At 54.9% G+C, this 14,648-nt stretch overlaps 1 protein-coding gene across 5 annotated transcripts in view; it reads left to right on the plus strand.

Moving 5' to 3' along the window:
- Window positions 1–14,648, plus strand: part of ZBTB46 (zinc finger and BTB domain containing 46) — a 94,133-nt gene that overhangs the window by 58,975 nt on the left and 20,510 nt on the right. For 4 of the 5 annotated variants that reach the window (XM_055265348.2, XM_055265349.2, XM_063634079.1 and 1 more), the window contains exon 3: window positions 1,175–1,459. In XM_055265348.2, the coding sequence (XP_055121323.1) occupies window positions 1,175–1,459 (285 nt within the window). Of the gene's footprint in view, window positions 1–1,174; window positions 1,460–7,836; window positions 8,219–14,648 lie in introns of those variants that run through there. The other variant, XM_063634080.1, reaches the window with a different exon arrangement.

Here is a 14,648-nt window from a genome sequence, read left to right on the forward strand (position 1 = left end):
TTGTCAGATATATAGGTTGCAATTTTTTTTTTTTTGAGACAGAGTCTTGTTCTGTTGCCCAGGCTGGAGTGCAGTGGCGCGATTTTGGTTCATTGCAACCTCCACCTTCTGGGTTCAAGTGATTCTCCTGCCTCAGCCTACTGAGTAGCTGGGATTACAGGCACGTACCACCACGCCCGGCTAATTTTTTTTTTTTTTTTGAGACGGAGTCTTTCTCTGTCCCCCAGGCTAGAGTGCACTGACGCGATCTCGGCTCAGTGCAAGCTCCGCCTCCCGGGTTCATGCCATTCTCCTGCCTCAGCCTCCCGAGTAGCTGGGATTACAGGCGCCCGCCACCACGCCCGGCTAATTTTTTGTATTTTTAGTAGAGACGGGGTTTCACCGTGTTAGCCAGGATGGTCTCGATCTCCTGACCTCGTGATCCGCCCGCCTCGGCCTCCCAAAGTGCTGGGATTACAGGCTTGAGCCACCGCGCCCGGCCTAATTTTTGTATTTTTAGTAGAGATGGGGTTTCACCATGTTGGCCAGGCTGGCCTTGAACTCCTGACCTCAGATGATCCGCCGGCTTCGGCCTCCCAGAGTGCTGGGATCACAGGTGTGAGCCACCACACCCGGTGTCACTTTCTTGGTAGTATCCTTTGAAGCACAGACGTTTAATTTTGATGAGTCCAGTTTATTTCGTTGCTTGTGCTTGGTTTTGTATCTAACAATCTATTGCCAAATCTGAGATCATGCGGATTTTCTTCTAAGAATTTTATAGATTTAGCTCTAACGTCATTGATCCATTTTGAGCCTCTCCTCGTCTTTGAGAGTTGGAAATACTGCCGCCCCAGGAGCCTCTGAGTCAGGCCCTCGGCTCTGGAGCAGAGCAGGAACCAGGTCTGCAGCCCCTCATCCAGGGAGGGCAACCCCGTTGTTCTGAGTTGAGCTGTCCTCCAAAGCCTTGGCTGAGACTCCACCACAGCCATGGGACCTGGGTGGGCAGGAAAGGCCGGGCTGGGCCGAGGCTGCTGCATTGCTGGGGCAGGTGCCCAGCTCCCAGGGTGGGCTGCACTTGATGCTGCTCTATAGCTCAGGCAGAAGCTGGTCGCTGTCCTTCTAAATCTGTCGCCTGTCCCACTTGGAGAGTCTGGGAACGACCCGTGTCTTCTGACGTGTGTCCCTCTGTCCCCAGATGCGGACCTGTCCGTCACCGAAGCCAGCAGCTCCGACAGCCGAGGAGAGAGGGCCGAGCTCTATGCACAGGTCGAGGAGGGTCTCCTGGGAGGAGAAGCCAGCTATCTGGGCCCTCCCCTCACCCCGGAGAAGGACGACGCCCTGCATCAGGCCACCGCGGTGGCCAACCTGCGCGCCGCGCTCATGAGTAAGAACAGCCTGCTGTCGCTCAAGGCCGACGTGCTGGGGGACGACGGCTCCCTGCTGTTCGAGTACCTGCCCAGAGGGGCCCACTCGCTGTCCCGTAAGTGCAGGCCCTGGGGGCCGCTTGGCTTTGGTGTGGTTTTGAAGGCTGAGAGTTGCAGGTCCCGGGCCAAGGTGAGATGAGGCTGAGGGTCTGTCCCTGCTGCTCGGCCGCCTGCTGACCTCCCTGTTTCGGGAGGTGAGGGTGCGGCCTCACAGCCTGGACCGGCCTCTCGGGTCCACGGGGAGCTGGCTTTAGAGTGAGGAGGGAGTGGACGCGGTTGTGAGGGCGGCGGGCAGGGGAGCAGCCGAGTGCTTGCTGGAATGCTTCTCACCCGAGTCACTGGCTGAACGCGAGCCCGTCCGGGTTGCGCAGGGGCCGGGGGTCTTTGTGCTCCAGAGACGGGCTCGGGCGCCCCCTGCCGGCCCCTCTGTCGTCTTCCTGCTGAGACTCGTTTCGCGCAAGGGAGATGGGGGCGGTGGCTGCGAGCCGATTGCACTTGGGGGCCTCGCCTTGCTTGGCCTTTGCTGGATGATGCTGGTGGCGTGTGACTTTTAAAGATGCGTCGGATGTTGTGTGTTTAAAACGTAAGTGTCCCCAGCTGAATCCAATGACGACGCGCGTGCCGAGATGTGGCCAAAAGTTCAGCCACTGCTGCGTGTCGGGCTCACCCCAGACTGACTGACTTCCTGACAAGACGGCGGCATTCAGCTTTCAGAGTTTAAAAAAAAACAAAGGGGCCGGGCGCGGTGGCTCACGCCTGTAATCCCAGCACTTCGGGAGGCCGAGGCGGGCGGATCACAAGGTCAGGAGATCGAGACCATCCTGGCTAACACGGTGAAACCCCGTTTCTACTAAAAATACAAAAAATTAGCCGGACGTGGTGGCGGGCGCCTGTAGTCCCAGCTACTCAGGAGGCTGAGGCAGGAGAATGGTGTGAACCCGGGAGGCGGAGCTTGCAGTGAGCCGAGATCGCGCCACTGCACTCCAGCCTGGGCCACAGAGCGAGACTCCGTCTCAAAAAAAAAAAACACAAAAAACCCACCGCAGCCAGCCCCCAGCCAGCTGCCTTCTGGGCTCGAGCTCACGTGGGCCCCCCGGCAAGGCCTGGTGCTGGCACCTAGCACATAGCTGGCACTCAGCATGGGGCTGAGAGTGAGTGAGGCGCGTCCCGTTTCCCTCCAGGGGAGGAGGGAGCGAGTCTGGCGTGAGAAGCCCCCACCTCCGCGGCTGGGGTCCAGGTGTGCTGAGTGGTGTGGACACATTGTTTCCTGAGTATTGAGGGAAGTGAAGGAAACGTGCCAGCCGTCCTTGAGGCTGGGATTTGGGAAGTCTATCTGTTTCTCTGTTTCTTTACGCTGCTCTAAAAAACAGTGTTTTTACAACTTTGTTTTCATGAGCACTAAAATATTCTTTCAAATTTTCGCGTTGGTGTGAGCACTGATGCCAACTGTTTGTGGGTAACAAAGACTACACGTGGAAAGTGGTGTTCACCTTCCCTTTATTCCGTGTACTCAGTGAGGGGCCGTGGCCATCGAGGGGTCTTGGCCCTGAAAGTGAGGCTCAGGGCTGAGCACTGCACGGACCGACCGGACAAGCTGCGGGTGCTGGGCTGTCACAGATGTCCTGAGGCCTCACTTCCCACATCTGAAAAACGGGGGGGGGGGGGGGGGGGGGGGGTGTGCCACTTACACAGCTGTTGTGAATTCAAACAAAATAGCGTTTCTAAAATATCAAACACGGTGCAGGCAGAGTGTTTGTGATTTATGCTGCAAAATGTTGGCCCCGTCCCCTCTCAAATGCAAAAGTGTACGTGTCAGCAGAAATGGTTGGATTTGAGCAAACCCCGGGGTACTGGGGCCTTTCCAGGAGGCGGTGGCAGGGTATGTGGGCATCCTGCAATCAGCCAGCCAGTCAGATGGAGCGCTGGGCACGTTTCATGGGCGTCAGGAGGGACAGGCTGGGTGCGGCCAGCGGCTCATGCCTGTGGGTGTGGTCGGAGGGGGATCCCGGGCCTCCCTCACTACCCTCTCCTCCGAGCGCCTTTTCAATGAGCAGCTTGAGTGCAGCCAGGGGCACATGCCTGTGGGTGTGGTCAGAGGGGGATCCCGGGCCTCCCTCACTACCCTCCCCTCCGAGCGCCTTTTCACATGAGGGGCTTGCGTCCTGTTTCCTCTGGATGCTGTCAGACCGTCGTATACACTCATTCAGGGCAGGGACCCCAACACACCCAGTTCCTTTGCAGCACCCCAGGTACAGCTGGTGCGTCTTGGTCATTAAGAACAACTTTGGGAGCCTGGGCAACGTGGGGAATCCCCATCCCTACAAGAAGTTAGCCAAGCATGATGGCGCCTGTGCCCGTAGTCCCAGCTACTCAGGCGGCTGAGGTGGGAGGATCGCTTGAGCCCAGGAGGTCGAGGCTGCAGTGAGCCATGATTGCATCACTGCCCTCCAGCCTGGGCGGCAGAGCGAGACCCTGTCTCAAAAAAAAAAAAAAAAAAAAAGCCATTGGACTGAGGGGAAACAATTTGTGCTTTTTCTACTCTTTCTGCGTCTGACAGCCTTCCCTGGGTGTGGCTCCGTCCATGAAGCCTTTGGCGGTTTGTGTGTGCAGCAGATGGGGTTGGAGGGCACGGCTTGCCAGAAGACATCGATTTCACCCGCGGCGGCCGAGCCGTGGGCCCTCTGGTGCCAGGTCCGACCTTGGGGAACACACACCCCAGCTTGGCCTCGGCGGCCCTGGCAGTTTCTCCCCTTCCTCCCGGGGCTTTTCTGTTCTGGGCCCCTCCTTTTGGGAATTGAGCCCCTGAGCACGTGCAGGGAGTGGCCGTGGAGCGCGAGGCTGGGGCCTTGAGTGGTTCTGGCTCCTTCCCAGGGCCTCTCCCTGCAGTGAGAGTGCTGTGTCTTCTGCATCCTGAGTGTGTCCTAAATCCTGAAGGCGGGGTGAGGGCACACCTGGCGCTCCTGGGTGTGTTTCTGTGTGTGTGGGCGTGTGTTTTTTTTTTTTTTTTTTTTGAGACAGGGTCTCGCTGTCTTGTTCAGGCTGGAATGCAGTGGCGCTATCTCGGCTCGCTGCAGCCTCTGCCTCCCAGGCTCCAGCAGTTCTCCTGCCTCAGCCTCCCAAGTAGCTGGGACTATAGGTGGGTGCCCCCACACCCCACTAATTTTTATATTTTTAGTAGAGACGGGGTTTCACCATGTTGGCCAGGCTGGTCTCGAACTCCTGAGCTCAGGTAATCTGCCTGCCTCAGCCTCCCAAAGTGCTGGGATTACAGGCGTGAGCCAACCCACCCGGCCCCATCTCACTCAGTTTTTAGTTCATCTGTGACTAACTCCAGGTGAAGTTGGCTGGTGGGTCTTTTGTTATTTCTCTTAAGTTCCAGCCTCATTTTTAATATTCTAAATTTTCCACTTCTCTTGTAAGAATTTGCCCTTTTGGGCCAGGCATGACGGTTCACACCTGTAATCTCAGCACTTTGGGAGGCCAAGGCAGGTGGATCACCTGAGGTCAGGAGTTCGAGACCAGCCTGGCCAACATGGCGAAACCCCATCTCTACTAAAAATACAAAAAATTACCTGGGTGTGGTGGCGGGCACCTGTAATCTCAGCTACTTGGGAGACTGAGGCAGGAGAATCGCTTGAACCCGGAAGGAGGAGGTTGCAGTGAGCTGAGATCACGCCATTCCAACCTAGGCAACAAGACCAAAACTAATCAGAAAAAAAAAAAAAAAAAAGAATTTGCCCTTTTGTTTTCTGTAAACACGGTTTAGAAGTTGTCAGCATCCTTCGCTTGTTGGGCTGTGAACTGGATGACCCAGACGCCTGCCCAGCAGACAGAGTGGCTGTAGAACTCAGCGGGGGACAGGTTATTTTAAAACGTAATTTTCTGGCATCCTGCGTGGTCCCTGCCTGTTTCCGGCATGCACTGAGGTAAATAATGGAAATACTCAGAAAAAACTTGGATTTTTCAAAGTTCTGTGGTCCTCCCTCACTGCCGTAGGCCTTCTGTCCCCGACGGTTGGTCCCGTGGAATCCGCGCAGAAGTAAACCGTGGACACCAGTGCCTGCCTCCGGGGAAGCCTTAGCCGAGGCGCCTCGGTGTGATTTGAAGGTGGGGTCCGGGGGCCTGGCCTCTGGGGGGGCTGCCGCGGGGGCTGCCGTGGCAGAGAAGTGCCTCAGAGTTCATGGCGCAGCCCCACTCGCCGGTACCTAGGTGGACACTGATCGGGGGAGAGAACTGAGCTTTGGGGTCTGACGCCGTCTGCTGATCTGAAGCGTTGAACTCATGGACTTTTAATTCTCTCAACACCGTGCGGGAGCACCAGGCCCCGCGGGACCGCGTCGCGCCCCTCTCTCCCTCCTCGCCTTCTGGAGGGTCATGGACGCAGAGCCATGTCCTCCCATCGCTGAATGTGGGGGTGACTGTGGGGTCGGAGAGTGGGGGCAGCTCACTGCAGCTTGTGGCATAGCCCCCCCTCATCTTGTAGCTCTGGAAATGCGCCCCTGAGTCCCGAGGGCCGCCGGCTCCTCTCTTCCACTCCCTGTCGGAAGAGAGAAGAAGACAAGAGCGGCCTCAGCTGGGCGAGGGTCCCCAGTACCCTGCCCTCAGAGCGGGGGGAACTCAGCTTCAACTCAGGCGAGCTCTGAAGAGGGCCTGGGAGGGCGAGTAGCCCCTGCTGTGGTTCTAGGGGCCTGGCCACTGTGCCGGGCGTGGCCGGTCCTGACTTGTGACCTCCTCCTGACGTGGCCCCTGCTGTGGTTCTCGCGGTGTGACTGCTGTGCCGGGCGTGGCTGGTCCTGACTTGTGACCTCCTCCTGACGTGGCCCCTGCTGTGGTTCTAGCGGCGTGGCTGCTGTGCCAGGCATGGCCGGTACTGACTTGCAACCATCTCCATGTGCTGGTTGCAGGCGATGAGCATTTCCAGGGCTGGGCCTCTTGTTAGCGTGGTCTCTAGGGTGTCCTGTCGAGCATAACTCCCAGTGGCCTGGCGCATCATGCAGGAAACGGGGACACGGCGGTCCGCACTGTGTGTCCACTGCAGCTTTGTGGCGCGGGGTGCCAGGGTGGGGATCCCACCACCTACCTGGTTCTCCTTGTCATGAATGCGCCGTGGTTCAACAAACACTGTCCAGCCGTGGCAATTTTGCACAAGAATGGGATGGTGGTCGCAGATTTCTGAATTTAGAGAACCCTTAAATATGCAGGCAGCAGGCCAGCGGCACAGAGCAGCTGACACTCAGAGGGCCTTTCGGGATGGTTCTGGAATATTCTAGAAAAACTGAACTAGTTTCTTTGGATTTGTAGGACCAATAACCTTGGCTTGGCTGTTAAATTAAACAGATGGCAGTTTCATTACTAGACCATCAGTCTCTGACATCCCTGTCAGAGGACTTGCTGTACTTCTCATTTGATTCTGTGGAACTTCGTGCTTACTGTTATTCCTTTTTCAGCAGTAGGTGGGCCTCCTCCCTGTTAATAATCATTGTTCTCCCAGTAGAAACCATGAAAAGTGTCATTTAGGCTCAAAACATGGCTGCCCACAAGTTGTGCTGGGCTGGCGCTGACCTCCTGGGGCCTTGAGGTGTGTGCTGCCTTTGTGTCTCCAAACAGCACGAGGACGCCAACTTCACACAGAAAAGCCGAGGATGCGCCGCCGGCCGGCTGGGGACAGGAGCTGTGAGTCCCGCATCAGCCGTGCCTGGAAATGTGGGACACGGCCTCTGGAGCATTGCTGGTGTAACCCCCCTCACTCTTTTAAAGAGTCAAGGATTCTAGGGACAGCCACGGCGGTGCGGTCCCACCTCCCGTGAAGCTCATCCCAGCTCCCTGCAGTCCCTTCCTGGGGGGATGGCTTCTGGCCAGCTCGTTACTGAAGAAGGTGGCTGTGGAGATGGTGGAGCGGCTGGGCCCAGGTGTCAGGAGGCGTTTTGCAGAGAACAGTCGCGGCTTGTCTTTGTTTCGGTTGTGGTTTAAAGACTGTTTCCCTGTGGTATTTAAAGGATGAATCGAGAACTTTAACTTGATTCTGGATCGAGACTGGAATTGTGAACAGTTGCCGACCAAAGGGCATTTGGTGGACATGGTGCTGCACTTTCAGGCGGTCCAGGCCAGCGCGCCTTGGCGTTCTCATCGGGAGAGCATTTCTGCAGTCCAGAGGTGTTCACACTCCGACTTCCTCCGCCAAAACCCTCTGTTGGAATCCCTTGGCTCCCAGGAAAGAGACCCCCCCGCGGAGAAGTCACGGGTGGAGACCTCGGGCATTTGGGGTTGGCCGGCTGATCAAAGCACTCAAACACCTGCCTCCAGCGAGACCCTCGGGGCATCACCAGGCTCACATCGCATGCCGGGAAGATCGTCGGTGCTTCTGGAACTCTCTAGAACCCAGCAGCTGGTGCCCGTTCCTGTGGGTGAGACTCCTCCTTTCCTGTGTTCCCAGGGCCTGGGTCCCTTGTGAGGGTCGCTGATGGCAGAACAGAAGCCCCTCCACCCTCCACCCTCCACTCTCAGAGCCACAGGATGAGCTCTGGGGAACCGCCAGACCTAGCCCAGGGAGCCGGCGCTGCCTCCCCCAGCTCAGGTAAGACACCAGGGTGGCCAGCTTTGTCTGGGGCAACTCGGCCAAACACTTGGGGCATGGTGTCCCTGACACCCATGTGTGCGTGGCCACGGCCCAGATGAGCCCGGGCACCTCCGAGGAGGCTCTTTGGTGGCACCTGCTCTCCATGTGCCCTCCTCTCCCACCCTCAACTCAGCCAGGTACAGAGAAAGCCCATTTTAGGTCAGCTGAGTTACTCGCTTTTGTAATAGTAATTGTTCCACTCCCACAGCAACAGGTTGTATGAAGTTGAATTGGTTTTTATATTTCGAGCAATTTTTTTCCCCTAATGTAAAGACATTCGATTCATGTTGCAGTGGGTTGGAAACATAAGTTCCTAGAGCTCAGTGGTGGTGGCCGGTCCCTTCCAGGCCTGGTCACTGCACGTTTCTGGACAAGCTCCGACTTGGAGGCCACTGCCCCAGCCCGAGCCGCGCAGAGCCCTGGTGGAAGGCGTTCTCCTTCCTGTGCCTGAAGTTGCAGGGTCTTTTCTATAAAGAAAGGGCCATGGGGTGTGTTTGCCTCCCTGGAGAAAAAAAAATTCTTTAACAAGAGCTCAACCACTTTTTTTTGTTTGTTTTTTTGAGACCGAGTCTGGCTTTGTCGCCCAGCCTGGAGTGCAGTGGCGGGATCTTAGCTCACTGCAACCTCCACCTTCGGGGTTCAAGCGATTCTCCTGCCTCAGCCTCCCAAGTAGCTGGGATTACAGGATAGGGTATCCCGTTGGGCACACCACCACGCCTGGCTAATTTTTGTGTTTTTAGTAGAGATGAGGTTTCACCATGTTGGCCAGGCTGGTCTCGAACTCCTGACTGCAGGGGATCCGCCTGCCTCGACCTCCCAAAGTGCTGGGATTACAGACGTGAGCCTCCTCGGCCTCCCAAAGTGCTGAGATCATAGGCATGAGCCTCCTCGGCCTCCCAAAGTGCTGGGATCATAGGCATGAGCCTCCTCGGCCTCCCAAAGTGCTGAGATTACAGACGTGAGCCACCTCGGCCTCCCAAAGTGCTGGGATGAGCCTCGGCGCCCAGCCTTAACTACACATTTTGGATTTTGAAATTAATTGCTATTCCCACACGAGTCATTTCTCACAGGATAGTTTTGGTGGCAGGTGTTGATGTTTTGTTAATGCATGTATTTTTTTGAGTGTCTCTTCCTTGAGAATTAATTACAGTCTTCCTTTCCAGATGGCTGTTGACAGGCTGTCTTAGTAGCGATTGGACAACGTCCCAGGTGAGTGAGGGCAGCAGAGTGTCCACCCCAGAAGTCTTGCTGCTTTTATCCCATCCTGACGGTCTATAACTTGTCTGTCTCTGGTTCTAGATCGACACCTCTCATGGCGTGGAGAGCCGGGCGGAGCGGTCCTCTTCCAGAGTTGGCTCCCGCTGGCATGAGGGTGGGTTTCTGCAGGGCCTGTGGCCTGTCCAGGATGCCTGAGGAGTCTTCTTCCAGCTCAGGCCTGGATGGACTTGCCCAGCCCTGGATGGACTTGCCCAGCTCTGGGGGCAGCCAGTGCCAGGACGGCTTGGCCTCGCCTGGAGCTCCTTGGGCGCTGACAGCTTTACCCTGAGGCCAGCTAAGGAGCCCTGTGAAGCAAGTGACAGAAGCAAAGGCACCTCTCCTGCTGGAAGTGGTTTGGGACAGAACTGCGAGTACCTCTGGTCTGTGTGCTGGAGCCAGCATTTGCTTTTACCTCGATGCTGCAGCCAGAGCTTTGGTGTCCAGGTCCTGGTGGCCAGCTGGGTGCCTCTGGTCTGTGTGCTGGAGCCAGCATTTGCTTTTACCTCAATGCTGCAGCCAGAGCTTTGGTGTCCAGGTCCCGGTGGCCAGCTGGGTGCAGCTACCCAGGCGCGAGAACTCTCAAGTGTGTAGGAGCAGGAGGGGAACTGGGTGACTGCACAGCTGCGTCGGGGAGGGGATGTCTGCGGAGAGCTGTGACTGGGAGCTGGTGTGTGCCTTTCTGTGGTCATTTCTCGAGTCCTCTGCCGGCTGCTGCCAGGTGAAGGCGTCTCCGTGCCCAGCCGGTGGGCAGGTGGGGCAGGTGGACCTCCAGCTTCTGCCTGACGGAGTTCAGATGACCGAGATCCTGTGGGGTTGCCAACGTGTGGGGACGGGGGTCTTTCAGGGGTAGGAAAACATGTCCCCATTCGTGGGAAGTGGAGCCACGTAGCTCCCACCCAGCAACTTTCTAGGAAGATCGAAAGACAAAGCCTGCCGTGGCGTCCTTGGCGGTGTGTGCCTGGCATGTGCGCGGTGCTCCACGTGTTGGCGTGGAATTACAGGATGTGCTGCCTTTCAGAAAGAGCGCCCCGCGGTGCCCTTGCCCGTCCTCGTCGGATGTATTAGGTTCAATGTCAGCTTTCTATTCAGAGCAGGTGGTTGTGGACTTGGTGGGCTCCAGGGACCCAGAGCGGCAGGTGGGCTCAGGAGGGAAACAGACATCCCCCGTTCCGGATTCTGGAATAACCAGAAGCGCCATCTGGCAGGGAAGGTGGCATGTCGGGGGAGCCCACTCCCAGACCAGAGATGCGTCCTGCCATCTGCCCAACAGTGCATCCCCTTTCCGGACAGCCCCCATCTTCGCTGGAGCCTCCCCTTGTTGCTCAAATCTTTATGTTCCTGAGATGAGTTTCTGCAGATGGAGAAAAGTGGGATTTCTAGCAAGGTTTGGGGCATTTTACCAAAGGTGACCGCGCTCTGCTGGCGTCTGTGAGGGTCGGGAGAGCAGTCCACACAGGCCGCGCCTTCTAAGCTGCCAGATGCCTCTTTATGCAAATGCCTGTTGGAGTTTTAATGTCAGTTGTAGAAAAAATGAAGCTTTTCTTTTTTTATTGGTCAAAATGGGATCTCTTGGCCAGGTGCGGTGGCTTACGCCTGTAATCCCAGCACTTTGGGAGGCCGAGGCGAGCGGATCACCTGAGGTCAGGAGTTTTAGACCAGCCTGGCCAACATGGTGAAACCCTGTCTCTACTAAAAATAGAAAAATTAGCTAGGCGTGGTGGCGGGCACCTGTAATCCCAGCTATTCGAGAGGCTGAGGCAGGAGAATTGCTTGAACCTGGGAGGCAGAGGTTGCAGTGAGCAGAGATCATGCTATTGCACTCCAGCCTGGGCCACAAGAGCGAAACTCCCTCTCAAAAAAAAAAAGGATGTCTCAACTGTTGGGCCTGAGATGGTATGTCTCAACCTGGGCACCGTGACAGAAAAAGCGTGTGGCATCTGACTTTGAGATTAGTCCACGCCTGGGCTCTGCGTTCACGGGCGGGGCACACCCTGGTGCTGTTGAAGCAGATACATCAGAGGCCGCACGATAACTTTGCCTTTTGCTCTCCAGGGTGGACAGCAGGTGCCCCAGTGGGGAGAGGGTTGTCTTGGGGGTTGATAAGGAGGCCTGGTTGTAGAGATTCACTCTGCACCATTTTGCTGAAAGAGTTTGGTTAACTTTTTGAAAACAATTTAAAAATTGTAGACATGTGCCATAGAACCTAAAAAAATATGTTTGTGGCAGGTAGTAAAATGATAAAGGCTCTAAGAACATTTTTAGAATAGATAGCAGTATGACTATTCCTACTTCTAACATTCCTTCCCCTGAAACTACACAGACATTCATTCAGCATATGAAGTTTTCAGGCTGGGCGCAATGGCTCATGCCTGTAATCCCAATACTTTGGGAGGTTGTGGCAGGAGGATTGCTTAAGCCTAAGAGTTCAAGACCAGCCTGGGCAACATAGGGAGACCTTGTCTCTACAAAAAAAGTTTAAAATTAGCTGAGCGTGGTGCTGTACATGTGTGGTCCCAGGTACTCGGCAAGCCGAGGAGGGAGGGTCGCTTGGGTACAGGAGGTCGAGGCTGCAGTGAGTCATGATCACACCACTGCACTCTAGCTGGGCCACAGAGTGAGACCCTGTCTCAAAAAAGAGAAGAAACGCCCACACATAACCTACCCGGGAAGGGGGCCAGTGCAGGTGGGACAAGGCTGTGGTCCTTGAGAGAAGAGAGAACACAGATGAGCTGCGGCGGTGTACAGACACAGAGATTGTCCTTTGGGGCAGCCAGAGGAGCCAGAACTTGAGGGGCAGAATCCCAAAAAGCAAGAAACAAAGAGGAGGACCCCAGCCTCTGCATACAACTGCCCCCACCCCAAGCCTCTAAGCCATACACACACACACGCGTGCACACACACGCACGCACGTGCACACACACACACGTGCACACACATACACGCACGCACACGCACAAACATGCACACACATGCACGTGCACAAACATATGCACATGCACACACATACACGCACACACACGCAAGAATCACTTGAACCTGGGAGGTGGAGGTTGCAGTGAGCCGAGACTGCACCATTGCACTCCAGCCTGGGTGAGAGAGCAAGACTCCGTCTCAAAAGAGAAACAAAATCTTAAAAGCAGCCAGAGGGCCAGGTGCGGTGGCTCACACCTGTAATCCCAGTACTATGGGAGGCCGAGGTGGGCGGATCACCTGAGGTCAGGAGTTCGAGACCAGCCTCAACATGGAGAAACCCCATCTCTACTAAAATACAAAATTAGCCGGGTGTGGTGGCACATGCCTGTAATCCCAGCTACTCGGGAGGCTGAGGCAGGAGAATTGCTTGAACCTGGGAGGTGGAGGATGCGGTGAGCTGAGATCGAGTCATTGCACTCCAGCCTGGGCAACAAGAGCAAAACTCCGCCTCCAAAAAAAAACAAAAAAAAAGGCAGCCAGAGAAAAAATGCTTAACATTCAGAAGAACAACACTGATGGCTGACTTTCCCAGAAACTACAGAAGCTAGAAGACAATGAATGACGTCTTTGAAGTACTGGACGGAAAAAGGATGCCAACCTGGAACTCTATACCCAACAAAAATATTCATCACAATTTTTTTTTTGAGACAGAGTCTCACTCAGTCACCCAGGCTGGAGTGCAGTGGCGCGATCTCTGCTCACCGCAACTTTCGCCTCCCAGGTTCAAGCAATTCTCCTGCCTCAGCCTCCCCAGTAGCTGGGATTACAGGCATGAGCCACCACGCCCGGCTGATTTTTTTGTATTTTTAGTAGAGACGGTTTCACCATGTTGGCCAGGCTGGTCTTGATCTCCAGACCTCGTGATCTGCTGACCTCGGCCTCCCAAAGTGCTGGGATTACAGGCGTGAGCCACCGCACCTGGGCTTCATCACAATTTAAGAGTATATAAAGCATATTGTCATACAAACAAAACCAGGAAAATTCATTGCCAAATGACAAGAAGTACTAAAAGCCCTTCAGGTGAAAGAAAAAGTATCCCGGATGGGAACGCAGCATGAAGAAAGGGGTAAAAAGCACCAGAAAGGGTCTGGGTGCAGGGGCCACGCCTGTGATCCCAGCACTGTGGGAGGACGAGGTGGGAAGATTGTTTGAGGCCAGGAGTGTGAGACCAACATAACAAGGTCTCATCTCTACAAAATAAAATTACCTTTTATTTTATTGATTGATTGATTGAGACAGGATCTCACTCTGTCACCCAGGATGGAGTGCAGTGGTGCAATCTCAGCTCACTGCAACCTCTGCCTCCTGGGTTCAAGTGATTCTTGTGCCTCAGCCTCCTGAGAAGCTGGGATTACAGGCGCGTGCCACCACATCCGGCTAACGTTTTTTTACTTTTAGTAGAGACAAGGTTTTGCCATGTTGCCCAGGCCGGTCTGGAACCCCTGGCCTCAAGTGATCCACCCACCTCGGCCTCACAAAGTGCTGGGATTACAGGCATGAGCCACCGTGCTTGGCCTATAAATTTTTTTTTAAATTAGCTGGGTGCAATGGCTCATGCCTGTAGTTCCAGCTACTTGGGAGGCTGAGGTGGGAGGATCGCTTGAGCCCAGGAGGTCGAGGCTGCTGTGAACCGTGGTTGCACTGCTGCACTCCAGCCTGGATGACAGAGCAAGGCTGTCTCTTATTTAAAAAAAAGAGAGAAAGAAAAAAGAAAGCACCGGATAAGGCAACTGTGTGAGTAATAGAAAAGAATCTGCATTGTTTAAAGCAACAATTATAATTTGGGGGATTTTTAAACTTAAATAGAAGCAAAACATATGACACTATTAGCATGCGGGGTGGATGAGAGTTAACTGTCGTGTGGTTCTGATTCTTTATAGTCACAGGAATGATGACTAAAAATAGTAAAGTAGTGTGATTCAAAGGCTCAATGAGGAGAAGAAATGGAATAATTCTTGATACAGTTTGGATCTGTGTCCCCACCCAAATCTCATGTTGAACTGTGATCCGCAATGTTGGACGTGGTGCCTGGTGGGACCCCCCATGAATGATTTAGCTCCCTCCCCTTAGTGCTGTCCTCATGATAGTGAGGTCTCACAAGATCCGGTCGATTAAAAGCATGTGGCACCTCCCCCATGGCCCTCTCTCTTGCTCCTGCGCCTGCCGTGTGAAACGCTTGCTCCCTCCTTGACTTCTGCCATGACTGGAAGCTCCCTAAGGTCTCCTCAGAAGCCGATGCCACCATGCTTCCTGTAGAGCCCGCAGAACCGTGAGCCAGTCAGACCTCTTTTCTCATAAATTATCCAGTTTCAGGTATTTCTTTATAGCAGTGCAAGAATGGCCTGATACAATACGTGATTAATTTGAAAGAAGGCAAGAAAGGAGGAATAAGAACAAAA

Source organism: Symphalangus syndactylus, chromosome 24 (assembly GCF_028878055.3).
Source record: "Symphalangus syndactylus isolate Jambi chromosome 24, NHGRI_mSymSyn1-v2.1_pri, whole genome shotgun sequence".
NCBI classification, from domain to species: Eukaryota; Metazoa; Chordata; class Mammalia; order Primates; family Hylobatidae; genus Symphalangus; species Symphalangus syndactylus.